Raw genomic sequence first — 19,274 nt, forward strand, 5'->3', positions numbered from 1 at the left:
GGATGAACTGAATGTGTCATAGTTTCAGAATTAAATTAGTAAAAATGTATGACTAAATTGTTAATTTCTCAGAAAGTCGCTCATAGTTATGTGCTGCTTTATTTTGATCTATTGCTTGACATCCTAACAAATTAAATTGATGTTGAACAAAAACTGAACAAATGAATATTTTAGTAAGACAAGATGTTTAAGAAATCCCGGAAACTTCCACCTGTTTTGAATCCCAAAATTAATAATGATCTGCATGGAGTTATTATATGTAAAAGTTCAAGTTGCTTTCATAAATCAACCATCTGTTAATATGTTTTTAAAAAATGTCAAAAAACAAAACAACTCAAATAAGCCACAAGAGCTACTGTAAATTCAAAGCAGAACAAATGAGTTTCTGAGGTCTTTCATAAGACTGGAGTTTACACTTCCTTGAAATGAGCCTCATTTCCTGCTTGAAAGTCAGTGATCCTGTTCTTGAAGCCAGTGCTTTCCTGTAAATCAAATCCTAACGTGTGTGTGTTTGTGTTCAGAAAAGTGTGAAGGGGCTGGATTAGTGGGCCACTTCCTTCCTCTGACTCCCCCTAAAGAAAAAAAAAAAAAGCAGGAAGAAAAGCGAAAACCGAAAATGATCCCTGACACTCACAGAAATAGGAAAAAGAAAAGCTGAACAAACAGGTTGTGTTAAGTTAAACGAGTGCAAGACTATCAGACTATTTCCGCGAGCCAAAACATGGAGACTTGATCTTTACAAGGGATCTGAGATTTTGCGCTGACTGAACAACAGCATTTTTTTTTTTTTTTTTTTTTACCAGACATGTATCCATTTATCTTGCGTGTGATCAGCTGCCTGTGTATCTTCCAGGGAGGTAAGAACATGTTTCAACTCAGCCTCGTCTGAAAACGTGCATGCTGTCTTGTCACATTTCGAGCTACGTTTTGTATTTGGTTAGACTTTGTTGAGGAAGCTCTAAGAAATAAAACCGCAGTTTTCCAAAGTAATGGTTGGCCTCTTTTGCAGTTGTATAATTTGACTCAGATGAATATATACTGTTCATAAAGCCATGATAAGTCAAAGTAAAGTTTCACTCTCATGTCACTTGTACTTGATCTTTTTCCATATTATTTTAACAACTGCAGTGTACTCTTTTTAAATTAAAAATTCTGACTATTTGAGGTTATTCTTCATTAAATGATGAATTCATTTTAAGGCTTTTTGTGGTCTAAGGAATATTAAACATATAGAAACAAAATGCATGTGTAAAGACAGTGACTGCTGTCAATTAAGCTTTTTCAAGCAAAATGCTCTTTATTAATCTAAGTGAATGCTCTCTCGTTTAGGTGTTTTTTCTGAAGAATGCAGTCAGGGTGCACTCGGAAAACGTGAGACATTCTTCGTGCCTGCAGGGGGCAGCTTGTCTCTGCCCTGTGTGGTTCAACACTGTGGAGGCAACTGGACAGGCAACTGGTTGAAGATGTGGGGAAATTCCACTTCAACCACTGTTGAAAACAGCGCAAGGCACCGTTTCACCATTGCCCCAGTCAGTGCCAATCGAAGCGAACTACTTTTAAAGATTTTGAGTGTTAGACAGTCAGATGAAGGGTTGTACAAATGCAGTGTGAAATGGAGTGATGGAAGCAATGCTGTAAGCCATTGGAAGCAAGTGAATGTCACAAAAGGTATATCTGCTCTCTTACATGTGCTAATCACACACGGATCATGCATATTTTAGTCATTAGTGTTTGTGTGTTGTTGTTCTTCTCCGTCATCCCCGACATGCAGGTGTTGCCTCTCAGAGAAAACTCTTACACAGGGTTCTGGTCTGCACTGGCGCCTTTCTTTGCCTTCCTGTCATTTTGGGATTGGCTCGCTGCCTGAGTTCAGAGGTTAAGCAACAGCCACATCCCAGGATAGAGGTCTTACATGCAGATGGACATAGAGATAGATCACATCAGCCTCCACAGCCTCCACCCCGACGCCCAGTACCAAAGAAACGCACTGCTCCTCCTCACAAAGGTATCTAACAATTTTAACTTCAGCAGTCTAAAGCATATAGGTAAGAAATTAACGTAAATGTAATGTTAATGATGTCAGAGCTAAACTTTTATTTTGATTGAACTTTTTCAGCTCCGTCACCATCCCAGCAAAAGCCAGAGGTAGGGGAAAGTATTGCCTTTGTAATGTGTGGTGCCACAAGTCTGTCTGCGGCGTATTTGATCTTGTAGAAGTTTCACGTGGTTTTAATTCATCCTATGCGTTACAGCTGCTGTACGCAGACATTTCTCAGGATGCCCTGATGAATCAAAAGGGTCCGAGAGAGCCAGTTCAACCCACCGTCTACTCATCTGTCAGGTTTTCCTGACAGCAGAAGACAGAAGACGGAGATATGGAGCAGTCGGGCCCAAATGTCTGTGGTATATCCCATTTATTTAGGCCTTCATCTATTTTTCCAGTTCTTGTTCTGTAGTGGAACGATCGTATTGGACACAAGTTCAGTGATTCAGTGTCTTTGAGTCATCACCAAGGTCCTGGCATCATTCTGGTTGGATGCAAAACTTTCCATTAGAGGTGATAACGTGTTTAAATGGAGATGGGTTTTCTTGCACTTTTTATCATGTCATATAAGGGCTATTCAAGAAGCTCAGTGTCAGCCTACTTTGTACATTACAAAAGCAGTTTGGTTGGGTGTTTAGGATTATTGTCCTATCATAACTAGTGTGCACAGGTTTCAACTGTCTGTCGATTTGAGGTAAAGTTGAATAACCTCGAGGTAATTCTTAATTTTTATTACTTCCAATCAGCTTAGTTTTATTTATAGAGTACCGATTCACACCAAATGAATCATCCCGAGGCGTTTTTATTAAAAATAAACGCTTACTTTATTCTAGTGATCAAGCAGTACGTTAAGCTCAGTTAATTATTCCAAGTAGTTTAAAAAGTTTCTAAGGAAACCGAGCAGATTGCATTGAGTCATCAATTTAAAACGTTCACTCCACCTGGAGGGGCTGGCATCGAGTCGTTGACTTTACAGCAATCCCTCCTACAGAGGATGCACGTAGAAGCACATAGCAGAACCTGGATCAGTACAATCAGCCATCGGCCTCGACCGACTGGGGGTTCGACAGAGCAGAATGCACAAGAAGAAACAGATGAAATGACGTTGGATTATTTTTATATTCATTATTTCATCAACTTTTTGCAATCTACAATGTGAGAGAAACAGACTGCCACCCCCATGGTTGAGGCCTGGTATGGTGTAGTTAGGCTTAAAGCCCCTACTATGACTGATCTGAATGTTCATCTTGGCATTATGTTCAAATATTCAGTGTGTGTTGATGTTGAACTTGTTTTTCTGTGAATAGTGACACTGGTGTCTTTATGGTAGCGTGTTGGTTATCCCCAAGTTGTTACTGAACATCCTAACCAACTGATTTTTATCTGAGGGTGAAAGTTCGACTCTTATCTACTTCCAAAAATTAATAAAAGTGTATTTTATAAATTATGTGTTTTGTGTGGACACCTTGCAAAAAGTAAAAAAAAAAAACAAACAAAAAAAACCCACATATGGCACAAAATACAACATTTTATTGTAGAATAAATTTTCAGTGGCACATTACATAACCATATATACATATACGTTATTTAGACATCTCTTAAATTAATATATTTTCATTTTATAATTTTACTTTAATTAATTAGCATATTCTGCAGTGATTTGTTTGTACATGACATCAATGCAAAAGAAGTTAATATAATAAATTAAGCATGTCAACAGAGAAAAAAGGCTGCAGGACATTTTTGGGCAATACAGCTACAAACAAAATGATAAACAGAACTTCCTGTTTCTTCTGTCCCTACTCTCCTTGCACGAGGTAATTGGTGGCCTATCCCATTTCAAAATGATGCGCTAGTCTAGGTATATGAAAACGTACATTTCAAGTAACTTCATCCAGAGCAACTTCCCAAGACGTTAAAACTCAATAAACGAGGACATTTGCAATGCGTGTGAGCTTTGAAACTTCAGTTTGCTAAGCCGTCTTCAACTTCACCAACAGTTTCCTGTGCAGTAAAACACGATGTTCATTCAAACGATTTCTAGTTTGGTCACACTAAAAACACAGAAGTCAATGCTGAAGTCTAATGCTAATGTTAATATGTCGACAGCTAGCTGACAATCACAGAAGATTCATGGCCCGGTTGTGCTTGAGAGAAATTATTGTTGCAAATTTAAGTGTTTGAAACCATAGCTACCATGGCATTAAACGCAAATGACAAGACTGTAATTCACATTAAGAGTAACTTCTATAAAAGGTGGTTCATAGGCCTGGTGGGGCATATTTTTCAAGTCGTCTTCATCGATTCTCTCACTGGCAAACTTCCCTGCTAAAAAAAAAATCTAAAAAAAAAACAAGCACCACAGAGCATGTGTGCTGATACACCGAGCTAGCAAGCTTCAATGGGAGGTACACGGAGGTGAAATGTTTTTCAGAAAGTGCAACGTCTTTTTTGTCCCCTTCAGAAAATGCGGGTGTAGTTTGGCTTCCCACAAGCTGTGCCGTAACCAGATCCAGGAACTTCTCATCCTCTCACACGGTGAGGGATTGAACGCACAAGCAGAGAAAAAGGGCTTTGAAGAGATTGTAAGGCGCAGCTTGTGGCTAAAATAAGCTTGTGGCTAAAATGTGCTGGCAGTGTCTCCTACTGTGTCTAACCAGGGTGTCGTGGGTCACCCCTACATATATAGAAATGCTCTGCTGGGAGACATCTTTAGAGTGCTATGGACACATTGCAACGGGCACCAAGATTACAAAAGCGTCTCCAAAAAAATCATAGCTGTTCTCTAAAAAAGCGTTAATATTCATAACGAAGAAGTTCAGGCTCCACAGTTCCACAAGGCTTTGCTACTGTAAGTAGACTGTACATTAGGTCTTTGTGAATGTGGGAGAGTTTCTTTTCTCAAAGCAAAAGAGGAACTGCCTGCAGACGTACCATTGAAGGGTAAAGGGTAAAGGGACATCCTGCGGTCTGTCGTTGGTTCCACAGAGTTCTCAACAGTTGGCTGGATGAGGACTAACAGTTCGGCCATAAACTCGTACACTTGTATGAAAGATGATGTCTAAGAAAAAGCTGAGGCGCCGTCTACAGCCCGCCCTACACTCACAGTTTTACAGCCATGCCAAGACCTTCAAGTGATAGGAACAAGAGTTATGCTGCAGCTAGATTCAAGCAGCTAAAAGTTGCTTCAAAGACAGTGAACGTGTATGAGCTGCTTTTCTTCACTTACACTCAGTTATATCAGTATGTCTATAGCGCGCAGGATCTCCTGTGCAGCTCTAGTCAGATTAGCCTTTTGCTTATGGTTCTAAGAAAAGGCTGTACAAATGTTTTATTTTTCTGGTGATACTGTGATTTAGTCAGCTTCGTCAGAGTCACGCTGCTTCTTCACTGAGGAAGTCTGCTGCTTTTTCCTTCCTCAAATCTACTCAGACTGAAAGAGAGAAAGGAGAGAAAAATCACTAAAAACAGCAGCTTCTTCTTTCATGCTGCTTTGTTATATTTTTTCCATTTTGTTTTTGTTATTGAACATTTTCTGTTATGAAAATATGATAATACACTCCAAACACTTGCCGGTAAACACAACTGCTATCATTTGGAACCTATTTGAGACTTACAGCTGTGGATGAGTGGCTCATTTTGTCAAAGCGGAACTTCAAACTTGACCTGGGTGATGTTTTCCCTTTTCCATCTGCAGAATATAAGCGCAAACAAAAAACTAGCAAAACTATTTCTTTTTAACCAGTTCTCCTTCTCACTGGATCAAATTTACAACTTACCTGTTGGACTGCGGCACATGATGACAGGCGTACCCGATCCCTGGCTGTCGATGCTCAGGGCGGGACTGAAGGCAGAGGTGGACGTGATGGACGGATGACTGACCTACAAGGATGACGCAAAAACATCATAATGTTGTGAAGGAAAAGGCACTGAACAAGAGTGACTGAAAAGAATCAATTATTTAAACTTTGCCCACTCTGACGGCAACGCAAGGGTATGACAGCCACTAATAATTAATATTCTAAAGTGTTTAACTTTACATAAAAATGGAGAAAAAGGAGCATCTAAAGAGGGACTTGAAACATAAAAAAATCCACATTATTCAACATATGCATCATATGCAACCCTTTTAAACAAAGCTATATTCAGATTTGCTAAAGTGCTGATAAAATCTTTTAAATGTGATTCACACAAGATAAACATCTTAATGTTCAAACCAAATGTAGCAAAGAAAATTCGTCCTGTGCATTAAAAAGCTTGGATCTGCACCTCCTTCAGCGCAATTTGTAATACTCGGTGCCTTAAATTACTCTGACGATTCTAACCTCACAAGGTGCCATTTTTAAGCAGAACGTCTCACATAAAATTACTGCCACAATGACAAGAGGTGTCATCTGAACCAAGGAAGATGAGAAGATCTGCATCAATTCTAATTATAAGCTGACATTTAATTCCCACTATTATGCACTTCTGAGCAGTTATGGACTTTTTCCATCTTTAAAAGCTTATTCATCCCTCTTAGCGTCCCGATTTGTTACAAATGTGTATTTTTCCATTTTAAAATTTTCCAGTTTCTTTTTTATATTAATTCCCCGAGTTTTCCACGTCAACCCTGGATGAAAGAAATGTTCTACCCACCGTCTCCAGCTCCTCCAGAACTTCTGTTTCCCCCGTGGTGCTGCTGAAGCTGCTGGTGCTAGACGAGGAGCGAGAGATGTTGGGCCTGCAGCTGCTGCCGCTGCTGCACTCCTTGTGCTTAATGAAAGGCCTGTTGATGGACGAGCAACAGAGGACCAAGCATGTGGCTGAGATAACACTCTTTAAATTTGCCATAGTTAACCCTAGAACACAATTGTATTTTTATATATTTTCACAAAAAAAAAAAAAAAAAATCAAGTTTCAGCTTCCAGCTGACCTTTCTTTGTTGGGGCAGATCTCAGGTGAGCTGGGATTGGATGATGTCTCTGACCTCACTTCTTGGGAATGTGGGCAGATCTCTGCTGGTTTATGATCACTGCAGACAAACCACGATCACACAGCTTGAACCTTTACACAATTTGTCAGAATGCCTCCACAAAATGTATGAATTTTTATGTTTTTTTGTTTTTTTAAAGAATTTATGCAATCGCCCAGCAGAAATTGGGCATAATTGGGAAGGAGAAGACAAAAGAGAGACACGTTTTTGGAATGTAATTAAAAAACAATTTCAAAAACAGACCTGCATTTGTAGACGACCCATATCCAACAATTTTAAGATTTTTCAATGGCAAAAAAAAAAAAAAAACAGGAAATGGAGAGATTAAAAATGTAGAGAACTGACCTGCGTGTGTGTTTGTCTGATGGAGCGTCTGTGCTGGAGTGGAGACGTGGGAAGAGGCCTGAGCGCCGTTTCACTGGGCTCTTTAAAGGAGATTTGGCTGACAGAACAGGAGGCTGGAGATCACAGATGATAAATTAAGACCTTACTTTAAAAAAAAAAGAAAAAAAAAAGAAAGCTTCACCACCACTCTAAATAAAAATGCTGTAAAGGCCTAATTTGATCAAGCTAAATGACTGTAGGTGGGCCAACAACAGAACTAATATCTAATGAATCTTTACATGGAAACTCTAACACATGAAAGCTAACAATCAGTCTGGCAATCAAAGTTCTGCAGGTTTTCACAAGGAAGCAAACAAAGAAAGCTCTGTTAGCCACACGGTAACAGTTAGATCTCGTTCTTCTCTCTCTCTCTCTGTCTCACTCTTTATTATTAGTTACTTTACTTACAGTGAAGGTGCTCTTTGTGCATTCACTGGTGCTTTGTGGCAATCCCCCGCCACTGAGGCTGGCAGGGACCCCACCTGCCACCCCGGGGCTCCGGTGACGATGAGAACCCACCACGGTCTCCATGGAGTGGCTCCTGACACGCATGGCCCTCTGACATGCGAACAAGGAAGCAAACAAGGAGTGGATCAGAGAAGGGTAGTGAGGAACAAACTGATGCAGATTGGTAGACAAAAGGTTGTTGCAAGGGAACGAAGTGGAGGTAGAAAATGAGAGGTGAGAAAAGGAAAACAGTTGTTTTTATTATTTTAAAAAATTATACATGTATTTACAAATTATGTCCACCAGAGGGTAGCATTCTCAATGGAAGATGTAATGAGCGGCACAGTTGGAAATGTGGGTTTCACTTTTTTGTTGATTTCATATTTTCATATCTAGTCCTGAAACCTTAACATGAGAACATCAAAACCTCACATTCTTAGAAAGCATGAACAACTGCAACTCAAACAGTACAACAATCTTTGTTTATTGTTAAATTGTAATCTTCTCGTTCATTTACAGTAATACAGACAGGTGATAAACTGCCAGAGCAACGAGAGCAATGAGAATAGCCCCTCCTGGGACTGTCTGGACAAACTGCAAAGCAGCAGATATCCAAAATCCCTGCAAAAAAAAAAAAAAGTAAGAGAGTCAAATCATCACCACGTTCACACATTTTGTCATCGCCACATCTAACTGGTCCCATCAACTTCAGTTAATCTACACATGCGAACAGAAAATGGAAAGCAAAAAAAGGGTAGAGTGGAAAGAGGAAGAAAAATACAAGCATGAACACTTCGGGGTGTTACATTCACACTCGGATGTAAGTGCGTCTTCTCAGCCGCGACTGCACATTCTCTATATAGAGTTTAAGTCTTTGAGGGCTGTGAAAACGAGGCATCCATTGTGATAACAGTGGTTTCGCACCTTAAGCCATCCTGCAGGACCGTGACATTTATCTGACCTGGCGGTGTAATGACGGTGATCAAATAAATGTCACAGAGCTGAGAAAAGATTGCCTGATGTACTTTTGTCTGGGTTTTATGTTCACCTTGAACGATTCGAGCAGACCCCCATGTCCGCCGTTCTCCAGCTTATCCTCCTCCCCCATCTGCCCGAGTCCCAGCACCGCCTGGCTCTGTCTGTGCAGCTCGTCGTGCAGGTTGTCCAGCAGGGCGGCTCGTGTGCGTCCCTGCAGTGAGTTCAGCCGCACACAAAGGCCGTTTAGGAAAACGGTCTGCAGCTGCTGGATGAAGCTGAAAAGTAATTGAAGGGTGGGCTGTGGGGTTGGAGTGTGTGGCGTGCGTCACCTCCAGTTTGGCAAATTTGTCAGATTTGTAGCAGGCGTTCTCGGCATTGATCAGCTTTGTTAGCAGGAATTCTCGGAACTCGGGACCCTGATTGTGAAGATGTGGGGAAAAAAAAAAAAAAGAGAGACGAGGTAATAAAAAAGAAAGTCTTGTTTTTTTTTTTATCAAGTTTCTCAATCTTAATATCATCTTTTTCTTAAATGCAATGTCATTTTAGTGAGAATAGTAGGACATACAACTGGTCTTTATACAAAGCAAGCAGCAAATTAAAAGTTAAAATAAATTACCAATTAGACGGAAAAAAAACAAAAAACAACACACACAATAAACATTTAATTTGTTTTACAATTCAGCTGGAATGACAGCAGTAGATGTATACAAACACCAAATAGGAAAACTACACACACTCCACAATACTACATAACACAAAAAAGAAGAATATGCATAAAAACATTTTTTGGTATTGACTAATTTCATAGTTGATTTTCTTATAGTTACAGTTTTGGACCATATTTCTAGCAGCTACATAAATTCATCCTCACATACACAAATGTCTGGTTATTTTTGGAGTACACTGGAATTTGCTCAGTTTATTCATTTTAAAAATTACGTATTTCATTGATTTCTCTTCTAAATGCCCATCATTCTGACGAGCTGCTAACTTGGTTTACCCAGCAGAAATGCCCCCCGATTCACCACAGTGAGGTCACCCTCAGCCTGTTGTGGGTAATGAACCAAGTACTCCAGTCCGTCCACAGAAATGGCTCTACTCGGACAGTGACCATGAAGGCCCGCAGAGCTGCTGGCTAAAAACAATCTTTTTTCAAACAGAGCACTTTAATGGCACCCTAGAGGTTGGACATATTGAAGAATGCATGACGAGACAAGCAAGACAAAATGTCTGAAGCAACTAATATTTATAACTTGCTGCATGTCTTAAGGTTTTGTTGAAGTGAAAATACTGAATGCTGTTAAATAGCAGGTTAATTGATTGCACAAAAAAAGTTTAACTCTTTCCCTCACCTTCTTGAAGACGGCCGGGTTTGGGAGCGGAGGCCCAAAAGGAGGAACGTCTTCTCTTGCTGTAACAGACACCTGATGACACAAAGTCACAGTGGTCACTCAGACAAGCACAGCATTGCATCACTGACTGATGACAGAATACAAAATATAATCCTGGAAAAGAAAACTAAACACATTCTAGGCTCATATAGAACATTTAAGGTGAAAAATAGCAACCAGGTGCTTTGGTTTTGATCAACAAAGCACCTGATGATCCTCAGCAAGCTCAGCAAACTCCATGGAGCACACAAGTGTTGGCGCAACACCAGGGAGGAAAGACATGAGCAACAACCTTACGGCAACTGTGGCTAGTCAGGGTTAATGGTTGCCTCCTCTGTAGCAGACAGTCTGTGCCGTATGCAGTTGGCAAGTTAAATCTCAGCTTTTATCTCAATGAGAAAAAAGATCAAGGCGTCTCCTCTCTAACAAAAACACTAAAGAACGACTCCTGGTTTCAAAGTGGAACTGCAAAATGCTTGGAAACAAAATCATTTGCACACACGGGATCACATTATATTTAATGTACACCCCACATAAAGCATATTACCACAAACACCTCAGAATAAGTACCAAGCACAGTAGTGGAAGGGCGATGGTTTGGACTTTCTTTGCAACCAGGCAGCTTACACACGCCAAGTTCTCTGCAAACTCAAGTTGTAATGTTGTTTTACAAGTGGGTGGTGTTTATTTAAATGTGTTTGACTGGAGAAATGCTGGGTGTGTAGGTCCTGAACACTTTAGTGAGCTTCACCCTTCTGTTGTTTGATTAACAGGCTCGTAATGCGTCTCTCCAGTGAATCAGGTGAACGCGTTTCAGAATGGCTCTTCTTAACGATGTCTTCACTTCTGATTCTAAAAGGAGACAAACTTGGCGTTGGCACATCTGTCTTTTTTAAGTTTAAGTGATGTCCAGCTCTGCGCTGCATCTTCTAATCAGATGCCTGTCGGATGAGGGTTTGCTGTAAAGTCAACGCTAACTGAAGCTTGGCTAACAACAGGTCCCAGGCAAACAAGTGAACTGATAGTACTGAAGCTATGCTGTAAAGAAGAAGCAATTCACCCACGAGTGCAAGAAAATGGAAAAGTCAGACAGAACGCCACTGTTCAAAGCAGTTGCTGCTAAATTTGGTTCTACAAACTCTTGAACAATGTGTCTTTTTCTGAGAAAAAGCGTTCTCCCTGCAATATGGAAACCAGTCTATTATAGTCTATTAGCTCTCTGTTATTCTGATTTGCACTGAAAGGTGTGCATCGTACCTTATAGGTGGTGTGATCTGTACAGGGGTTCTCGACCTGCACCAGAACATAGGCGTGCAGGAAGTTAGAGGCGATCATGTCTGGAACAAACGGCGTGGACTCTTCCTGGAAGACCGCGGCCACAATGTCGTTTCCAATGTGTCTTTTCCTTTGGAGCTGCGGAGGAGAAAAAGCCGGTAGAAAGTCGCTGTTTGCCCCACTCTTTAATTAGGAAGACTTCTCAGGAAGTTACATTTTTCCATCCGTTTTCGTTTTTTATTAGAACAAGCAATTATATTGACGGTAACCAGACCTGACCAGTTTTGCTCCCGACTCAAAACATCTATACTTAGCTGTTAAATCCACTAAGTAGCCAGAATTAAAGCCAGTATTCCAGCCTGGTACCTGCTGCACGTCACCCTCGGTGAAGGGAAGCTTAGTCGATACATGGAACATAATCTCTCTGTGTCTGAAGACGGTGTAGACGGATTCAGATCCCGTCTGTCCATGAGACACGTCCAGCCCGCCGCGGAACCTGGAACATCATCAAAACCAATGTTTTACTTTGTGCCCAACATCCAGCCATATCTCTGTCTTCATAAATTTTGTCCCTGAATAAAGGGATCATTCAGGATTTTTGAAGTCATTTAAAGTAGTTAATCTTTTGCATAAATCCAGATTTGTTGCGTGAAGAAAGCCCCAGAGCAGTGTAGACAAATACGGACATCTTCCACTACAAAAAGCTCACAGGGGTTTATATGTAAAAGCTATTTCATGAACTTTGAAGCTGGCATCACATTTACATGCGATTTACACTGAAAATGGACGGAAGATGTTTAGTGACGAAAATGTTTTTCCTCTTTCAAACATGGACAGAAAAAGTAACATGTAAAGTTAACTTAATCAGATCAAATACTTAAAAGAAAGGCAAGCTATTTCAAATCAAATAAAAGAAAAAACAGCAGTTTGTTCTACCTCCAGATTTTACAATTTTTTTTTTTACACTTCTTTTCATTTGTGTCAGGTGGTCACTCTGACTGGCAGCTGCTTTTTAAGGTCTTGTAACCCAGCGGGACCATTTCAAACATGGCAGAGTTGTTTCAGTGCCAAAAGATGTCCGCTCTGGTCTCTGCCCCCCTCATGTTAAGCAATATTTTCTGCCCGCGGCACAAACTAATCTGGATTCACAGTAAATGAGAGCGCTATCTACTGCAGGTAAGATTTTAACTGTTTGTAACATTTCAGCAGAACCCTGCTTCAAAAATACTGACGTTTCCTTTTAATGAGCTGTCAGAAGTGACTGTTTAATATGCCGGCCTTTTTTCCCCCTAACCCTGAAGCTTTAAAGTGGAAAGTGTGAGAGTATACTGAAGCGCAGGAAGAAAATAATTTAAAAAAGGATCTAAAGCTCTGATTACATGTCCATGTGGCACTTTTCCCTCTCAGATCTGTTTCACTAAGCACTTTTGCCCATTTGCATGCTGAGTCTGAAGCAGCAGGACAAGGTTACAGTAATTAAACCCCGCTCTCAACTTCCCTTAAAATGCACTCCTGTGTTTTTCCTTTCAATCCCCATTTGGCCTCTTCTCTTTCTCCTGCTTATTTGTTACAATCGTGTCAGTTTTCGTTTTCTCCTCCTGTTGAGTTGCACAATTTAAAATTACCCTTTAAAATCCTGGAGCTCAATGTTGTCTCCTAAGATGCTCAGGAACTCCTTGAAAGCGGGCGTCTCCTCGTTGTTTCCAAATAACTCTTCCTCTGACGTCTGAGTGGATTTCACACCAAGCAGAAGGAGGAAAGAACACGAAGCCATTTATGTTTAGACAGTTGAGTGGTGAACGGCTGTATAAGGAAAAACTGCTCACCTGTCCAAATTTCTGGTAGATGACCCCGAATTTGAACGTGTTGTTCACCTCGTGTTCGTCATACGCCACTATCAGCTGGGAGCCCTGTGCAAGGATTAATGCATGGGTTTTTCCTCTCAACTTATTACACAATCTTTGCTTGTCAAAGCCATTAGGAAAACATGTTTTCTTCTGCTCCAACTGGCAGCTTTATCGGGTCTGTATTGCATAAGGGCCAATATGTGACAAAATGTAGTGGCCCCCAGTGACGGCGGTGGTCCTAAAGCCTTATCTGTTGCATACGGAGACACAGATGGCTTATTTTCCTTCCTTTAGGCACAGGCTGAAAGCGCACTCCATCACCAGGCGCACAGTAGGAGCAGCAAATTCATCACATCAAGCTTAGAAAGTTTGTCCTATGATCAGTTGTTACTTTAACAGGGAGGAAGATTACTATCAGTTGTGAAATGTGTAACAGAGCAGGATATATTTTTGGTGAGGCAGTCAGAAAGTACCGACTTTGACTGCTTTACTACAGAAGGGTGGGTGTGGGTCGGGAAACAAGATGGCAGACATAATTAAAGATAACAATGCATCGTACAAACATTTACATAAAAGGCCTGCAGACATGTCAAGAAATTATTTCAAACATTTAAAAATTGGACAAGCGTTTAATGGAGGTGAAAGCTGCAATCAGGAAGAGGTCACAACGTGGGAGCTGAGTGTGAACTCACCCGAGGGTAGAGAACTGGGCTGAACCTCAGTCCTGTGGCGTCGTCACACAGCAGCTGAAACAAACAAAGACGGATCTCTGAAACTCACAAACGTTACGCTGCCTGTACGGCATCTGGTCTCTGTTCTGACTGCTAGTGTGGGCCAGACAGTTTATACAGGTTTTCACAGACTGAAACACCTTCATGGTTCCATGTGTTGAGTTTTACTTACACAGAGGAGGATTTGATGTTTAAAAGAAAACCAAGTGGATAACTGGCATAGCTAAACTGGCTTTATGCTCAACTTAAAAACATTGATGCCATTAACTTCTAAATTCTTATTGCTGTTGTTTATTTTCTTTGTCTTAAACGGGTTTTCGCAATTTTTTTGTACTCCTCCTTTATTTAATTTCCTTATTTATGACAGATACTTTGATCTTTAACCCCTTTCCTCTCATTTTATATTTATTGATTGCGCTATATTTCATTGTACAGAGAAGGATGCTTTGTTAAAATCTAAGAATATACTGTAGAACCTGGAACATCCTCTTTATTAGACTGTGAAAACATCTGAACATCTTAAGTCAGAGGCCTCTTCAGGTCTCCTGTGATACAGACTGCTACAGAAAACTCATTACTACCCAGCCCAAAACCCCCTATAAAGATGCTTTACTGATTGGAGTTACTATTAAACCTATTAGTTAGTGAGTGAATAGTACTCAGTTCCTCATCCCCAGTAATTGTTTATTTATCTGACAATTTGCTGCATCATTTTTCAATCAGAATAATTTACATAGTGTGACAATTCCTTAGTTTGTTTTGTCCCCTGTGTGTTTTAAAGTATGCAAATCACTTAGAGTTACACTCATTACGATTAAAATGATCTGCTAATAAAGTAGAATTGATTGATGTATTTAATTGATACAAAATTTGAGAAATCATGAGGTTTGTTTTTAGTATTTTTTATCTTTTATTGATCTAGATGTCAAATTTTCCAGCAGTGTTGTGCTTTTTCTAAATGATAGCTTAGTGTGCAGAGACTATAAGGACTAAATTATGAAATATGTTAGGAAAACAAGACAGTAGCAATTATATGTAACACGCAGTTTGTGTGTTGAAGACCGTTATTAATGACAATAATGTGAACAACAGAAAAAAAGTTGCTTACCTTTGCAATCTGAGGCACACTGGGCAGCTGACTGATGCCAGCTAAAGAGATTCTGTCATGAACTGTTTTGGTCCGAGATCTACAAAAAAACAACAACAATAAACAGAGGGCTGGTTGACAGTGAGTTCAATTTTAGTAATTTTTGAACATCTGAAGTTTTAGACTGAATTCGGATGCAGTTTCTCTGATGTGTCAAAATAATCTTAACAAGTTGAAAGGATGACTGGCACCAAATCTATAGTAAACATAATATGAAAATTGTCACTCGAAGCTGCCGCGAGAAGATTAACACCTGTCAAAACCCATACAGAGACCAAGCAAAGTATAAAAATAAAGTACATACTTTTCTGTGCTGTTGACAATGACACCGACTGTGTCAATGGCACAGAGAAGCTGAGATTTACAGAGACACAAATCGAATCAAATGACAACCGTCAACAACAGCGTCATTTTTTTTCTCTCACTAGTTCTGTGTTCCTGTTTGGCTTTTCTGATTCAGAGAAGTTTGATGGTGATTCAGGCAAACAGAATGTATCTAATAAGACAAGAAACATTTTCCTTTAGCAGGCTCCCTGACCATTTTTATTCATATTTTTTAGATTCTGCTTCCATTTGTTTCTCCAGAAAAAACTCTGACGTGGAATGTATAAAATTTGTAACACTGACAATTTACACAAATGAGGAAATTGGCAAGTGATGAAAATCTGACATGCTACCGCTACATTTAAAAAGATAAATTGCAATAGGTTAATGGAAGGTCTGAACTTTAAAGAAACAAAGAAAAAAATAATACAGATCAAACATTACAGTTGAAGATTTTGCAAAAGCTGTCAAATCAGGTCTGGAGTACATTATGGTACTGAAGATTCAAAAACATGCAACCAAGCCTATCGTTAATGTTTGCACTTTTGCTTTAAGTGATGGTTTGGTTTACTGGATAAAAGCCCCTATCTTTGCTCATCATAAGCAGATTCAGTCAAGGATAAATGAGAAGAACTCAGAAAGTTACAGGTTTTTCTCTATATGTCAAATGAATGCAAAGCTAATCCTTCCCCTCAGAGTACCTGAGCATGATGCGCAGAAACTCCTGGCCCTGAGCCTCCTCGTGTTTCAGAGACATGATGAGGTTGCCTATGCTGCTGCCCGTGCAGTAGTAGTTCATGTGCTCCTGCAGGTATAAAAGTAGGAAGAGACATTTGAGGTCAAAGACAACAGCAGACTTGCCCCTCTAAACACACAGTGTTACTGACATTTATGCAAACACACACCCTAACCTTGCCAAGGAAGTGTTTGCGGTAGGCTCGAGCTGTGCTGTTACACTCCAGGCGGTAGCTATGCGCCCCGCCAGGGCTCATGCCCTCATCTCCATCCTCTTCCTCACAGAAACTGGACTCGGAGGAGGACGGGGTTCCTGCTGGTGCCTCTGCATCTTCGATCCAGTAACCCCCAAACTGGGGCAGGATCACCTGGGGGTATGGACCGCCTTTCTCCAGGATCTATGGCATTAATGTGGGGCAAGAAAAAAAAAAAAAAAGGGAGGAAGTCAGAATGAAATGAAAGAAATACCTTAGTAACATGAAGCGAAAGCTAATCCCTGGTAAAACTATTCAGATCGCTTGAAGTTTTCCAAATTCTGACGCATAAAAAACCCCCCCAAAAGTTAAAGCTTTTTAATTGTAGTTTACAACAACCAACAATACGAAGCATGTTGTTTTTGTTTTTTTCTACGAAACATAAAACATTCAACCCTCTTTACTCTAACATCCCTAAATTAACCAATTGCCTTTAAACGTGCCCTAATTACTAAATAGATTCCACCTGTGTCTAATATGACTTCAGCTCTTTGTAAGAGCACATGAGAGCTTCTCAAGCCACTGCACAGATCAGAAAAGCATACAGCAGGTTTTGAATTCTGCATCTATGCTGCAAACCACCTCTGGCTGAGAGCTGCATATCAGCAAGGTGTAAATGTGTGTTTGGAAAATGACTCACGTCTTCTATCCGTGGGTAGGGGATATAGTCATCCTGTAACAGAGAAGACATGAAGACTTTTATTTCTTAATAAAAAAGTGATTTATCTCGTGACCCTCACAAGCTTTAGCCACAACGGTGAGGTTGCAAGCGCAGCCGACAGGCACAAAGGATAATAATGCCAAAATGGACTTTCGGGAGATGATGCGACAAGCTGAAATAAACAATCATTAGCAAGAAAATAAAAGTCAGTGAGGGGGTGTCACCCCCTTAATGATGCCAGAGCTATTTTGATTCAACAACACCTGAGGTCAAGAGCCATTTAGTGCCTGTAGCAATCTGGCTCCAGCGTACGACCTCTAAACGCGATCAAACTCTGGTAGCCCCCTCCCCCCCATGAAAATGCAGGGCTATACGGACAGACGGTCATTTATATTCTGCAGCAGCAGGAGCCAGGATACTGGCAGGCCACAGAGGATCAATTGACAGTTGGAGTTCATTCAGCTCGTAATCAATCGGATCAGAGGGTTATTGATTCTACATTTTAAAAAGCTCTGAGAAAAATCTGAAGAAATGCACACAGGGGAGTTCAGACAGATGAGCGAGGAACAATCACAGGGTAGCAGCAGGCACCACGAGGCAGAGGTGGAAAGCAGAAAATGGACGGATGGAGGTCATATCAGAACATAAACTAATGAGATCCACAGAGAAGACATGACCAAGCGTCCGGTCGGCCACACCTTCCATCTTTTGGTGTCTTCAGCTTTGGGGACCTTATTAGAGTCCGGTCGCAGCATGAGGGTGGAAAAACACAAAAGGTCAGGAAGAAAGTTCTGTGCATTTAAAAGGTGCCTGAAGCTCAATGTTCTTGTTTGCAGACCTCACTTTCTGTGTTGCCAGATGACAGCTGACTCATATTTGCTGATATGCACACTCACACAGGCACATACACGAACACACACACACACACACACACACACACACACACACACACAGGTAATACATACACTTAGTCATCCTCTCTCTAAATCAGACCGAGTGAAAGCTGCTTTTCAAATGTCATTTGGGCTGCTGTAGCGCTGAGATGCAGGCTAAAGCTGTTCTCTGTAGCAAACAGTGATAATGTAGGCATAAACAAACTGTCTAAAAATATATATATATATATATATATATATATATATATATATATATATATATATATATATATATATATATATATATGGACCTCGTCTTCAGTGGCAGTCCCAAACATTGGAGCTCCCCAATGGGTTTTACCCCCCGATGGTCACTTAAAGATAACCCGGAGTAACCTGGTAACCTCGTCTTTCTGACACACCAGACACCTACGCGTTGACGCTTTTAAGTTTGTCTGTTTGAGCGTGCATAGTTCAGTCAGAGACATTGAAGAACTCAATGGGATTAGAAGGAGTCGAAAGTGGAAAATGAAGAATATGAAGGTGTAAAGAAAAAATGTAAACATCAGCTACGTTTGTGAATTGTTTGTAAAGCATTCTGTTTTGCAGCAGGATTCCTCAAATTGCAGGATGCTAAAATTGCTAAAAAAAAAAAAAAAGGTGACAGTCCACACATAAACTACACTGTGTTATAAATAAAAACTGAATTGCCGTAGAATACCGAGTTGTTATTAACAATATGTTAACATATTTCATACTCATGCTTACAAGAAAAACCTTGTAATTTGCACTTTATACTTTTCTTCCACCCATGCCTCAGATAGGGTAAAAATGGGTCCTACAAAAGATTCTTTTAGAGTTACAATATTATGTTTATGCACAGCACAGAAAACATACAATTTTGTTTAAAAGGTTATTGTTACCTAAAAAAAAAAATATTTTCTAGCTACCATCTCTTATTGACTGGTCACCTCATAATAAACTAATATCTATGCCCATATTGTGAAAATCTAATCATTAACCTACAAACAAAGAAGAGGAAAACCGTTGATTCTTGTCTCCCTGATGGTGATTGTCGTCTTTTGAAAGCCTCTGTCCCCTTTTCTTCTCTACTCTATTCCCTTTTTATACCCCCATCTGTCCTCCAACTACTCAAAGCCTATGCCCACGGGGCCCACGGGGCCCACGGGGCCCACAGAGGACACAAAG

At 40.3% G+C, this 19,274-nt stretch overlaps 2 protein-coding genes across 6 annotated transcripts in view; one reads left to right on the forward strand and one right to left on the reverse strand.

The window, feature by feature from the left end:
- The first annotated feature begins 419 nt into the window (after nucleotides 1-419).
- LOC106933839 (uncharacterized) lies at nucleotides 420-3,488 on the forward strand. Its single transcript, XM_015013352.2, has 5 exons — nucleotides 420-857; nucleotides 1,330-1,668; nucleotides 1,772-2,005; nucleotides 2,117-2,145; nucleotides 2,253-3,488. Exons 1-5 carry the CDS (start codon nucleotides 806-808, stop codon nucleotides 2,349-2,351), a joined length of 753 nt encoding a protein of 250 aa, XP_014868838.1. The 5' UTR covers nucleotides 420-805; the 3' UTR covers nucleotides 2,352-3,488.
- Nucleotides 3,489-3,554: 66 nt separating this feature from the next.
- Nucleotides 3,555-19,274, reverse strand: part of rap1gap2a (RAP1 GTPase activating protein 2a) — a 77,546-nt gene continuing 61,826 nt past the window's right edge. For all 5 annotated transcript variants that reach the window (XM_088011778.1, XM_088011777.1, XM_088011776.1 and 2 more), the window contains 19 exons: nucleotides 17,173-17,205; nucleotides 16,455-16,676; nucleotides 16,245-16,348; nucleotides 15,181-15,259; nucleotides 14,034-14,087; nucleotides 13,321-13,404; nucleotides 13,120-13,220; nucleotides 11,861-11,990; nucleotides 11,477-11,632; nucleotides 10,181-10,252; nucleotides 9,158-9,244; nucleotides 8,899-9,039; nucleotides 7,812-7,961; nucleotides 7,365-7,477; nucleotides 6,960-7,058; nucleotides 6,683-6,812; nucleotides 5,824-5,926; nucleotides 5,662-5,735; nucleotides 3,555-5,477 (listed from right to left, as the gene is read on the reverse strand). In XM_088011778.1, coding sequence (XP_087867904.1) covers nucleotides 5,469-5,477; nucleotides 5,662-5,735; nucleotides 5,824-5,926; nucleotides 6,683-6,812; nucleotides 6,960-7,058; nucleotides 7,365-7,477; nucleotides 7,812-7,961; nucleotides 8,899-9,039; nucleotides 9,158-9,244; nucleotides 10,181-10,252; nucleotides 11,477-11,632; nucleotides 11,861-11,990; nucleotides 13,120-13,220; nucleotides 13,321-13,404; nucleotides 14,034-14,087; nucleotides 15,181-15,259; nucleotides 16,245-16,348; nucleotides 16,455-16,676; nucleotides 17,173-17,205 — 1,941 coding nt within the window. In that variant the 3' untranslated portion in view covers nucleotides 3,555-5,468. The remainder of the gene's footprint in view (nucleotides 5,478-5,661; nucleotides 5,736-5,823; nucleotides 5,927-6,682; nucleotides 6,813-6,959; nucleotides 7,059-7,364; nucleotides 7,478-7,811; nucleotides 7,962-8,898; nucleotides 9,040-9,157; nucleotides 9,245-10,180; nucleotides 10,253-11,476; nucleotides 11,633-11,860; nucleotides 11,991-13,119; nucleotides 13,221-13,320; nucleotides 13,405-14,033; nucleotides 14,088-15,180; nucleotides 15,260-16,244; nucleotides 16,349-16,454; nucleotides 16,677-17,172; nucleotides 17,206-19,274) is intronic.

Source organism: Poecilia mexicana, unplaced genomic scaffold (assembly GCF_051168715.1).
Source record: "Poecilia mexicana isolate PSO_F unplaced genomic scaffold, ASM5116871v1 scaffold_13, whole genome shotgun sequence".
NCBI lineage: Eukaryota > Metazoa > Chordata > Actinopteri > Cyprinodontiformes > Poeciliidae > Poecilia > Poecilia mexicana.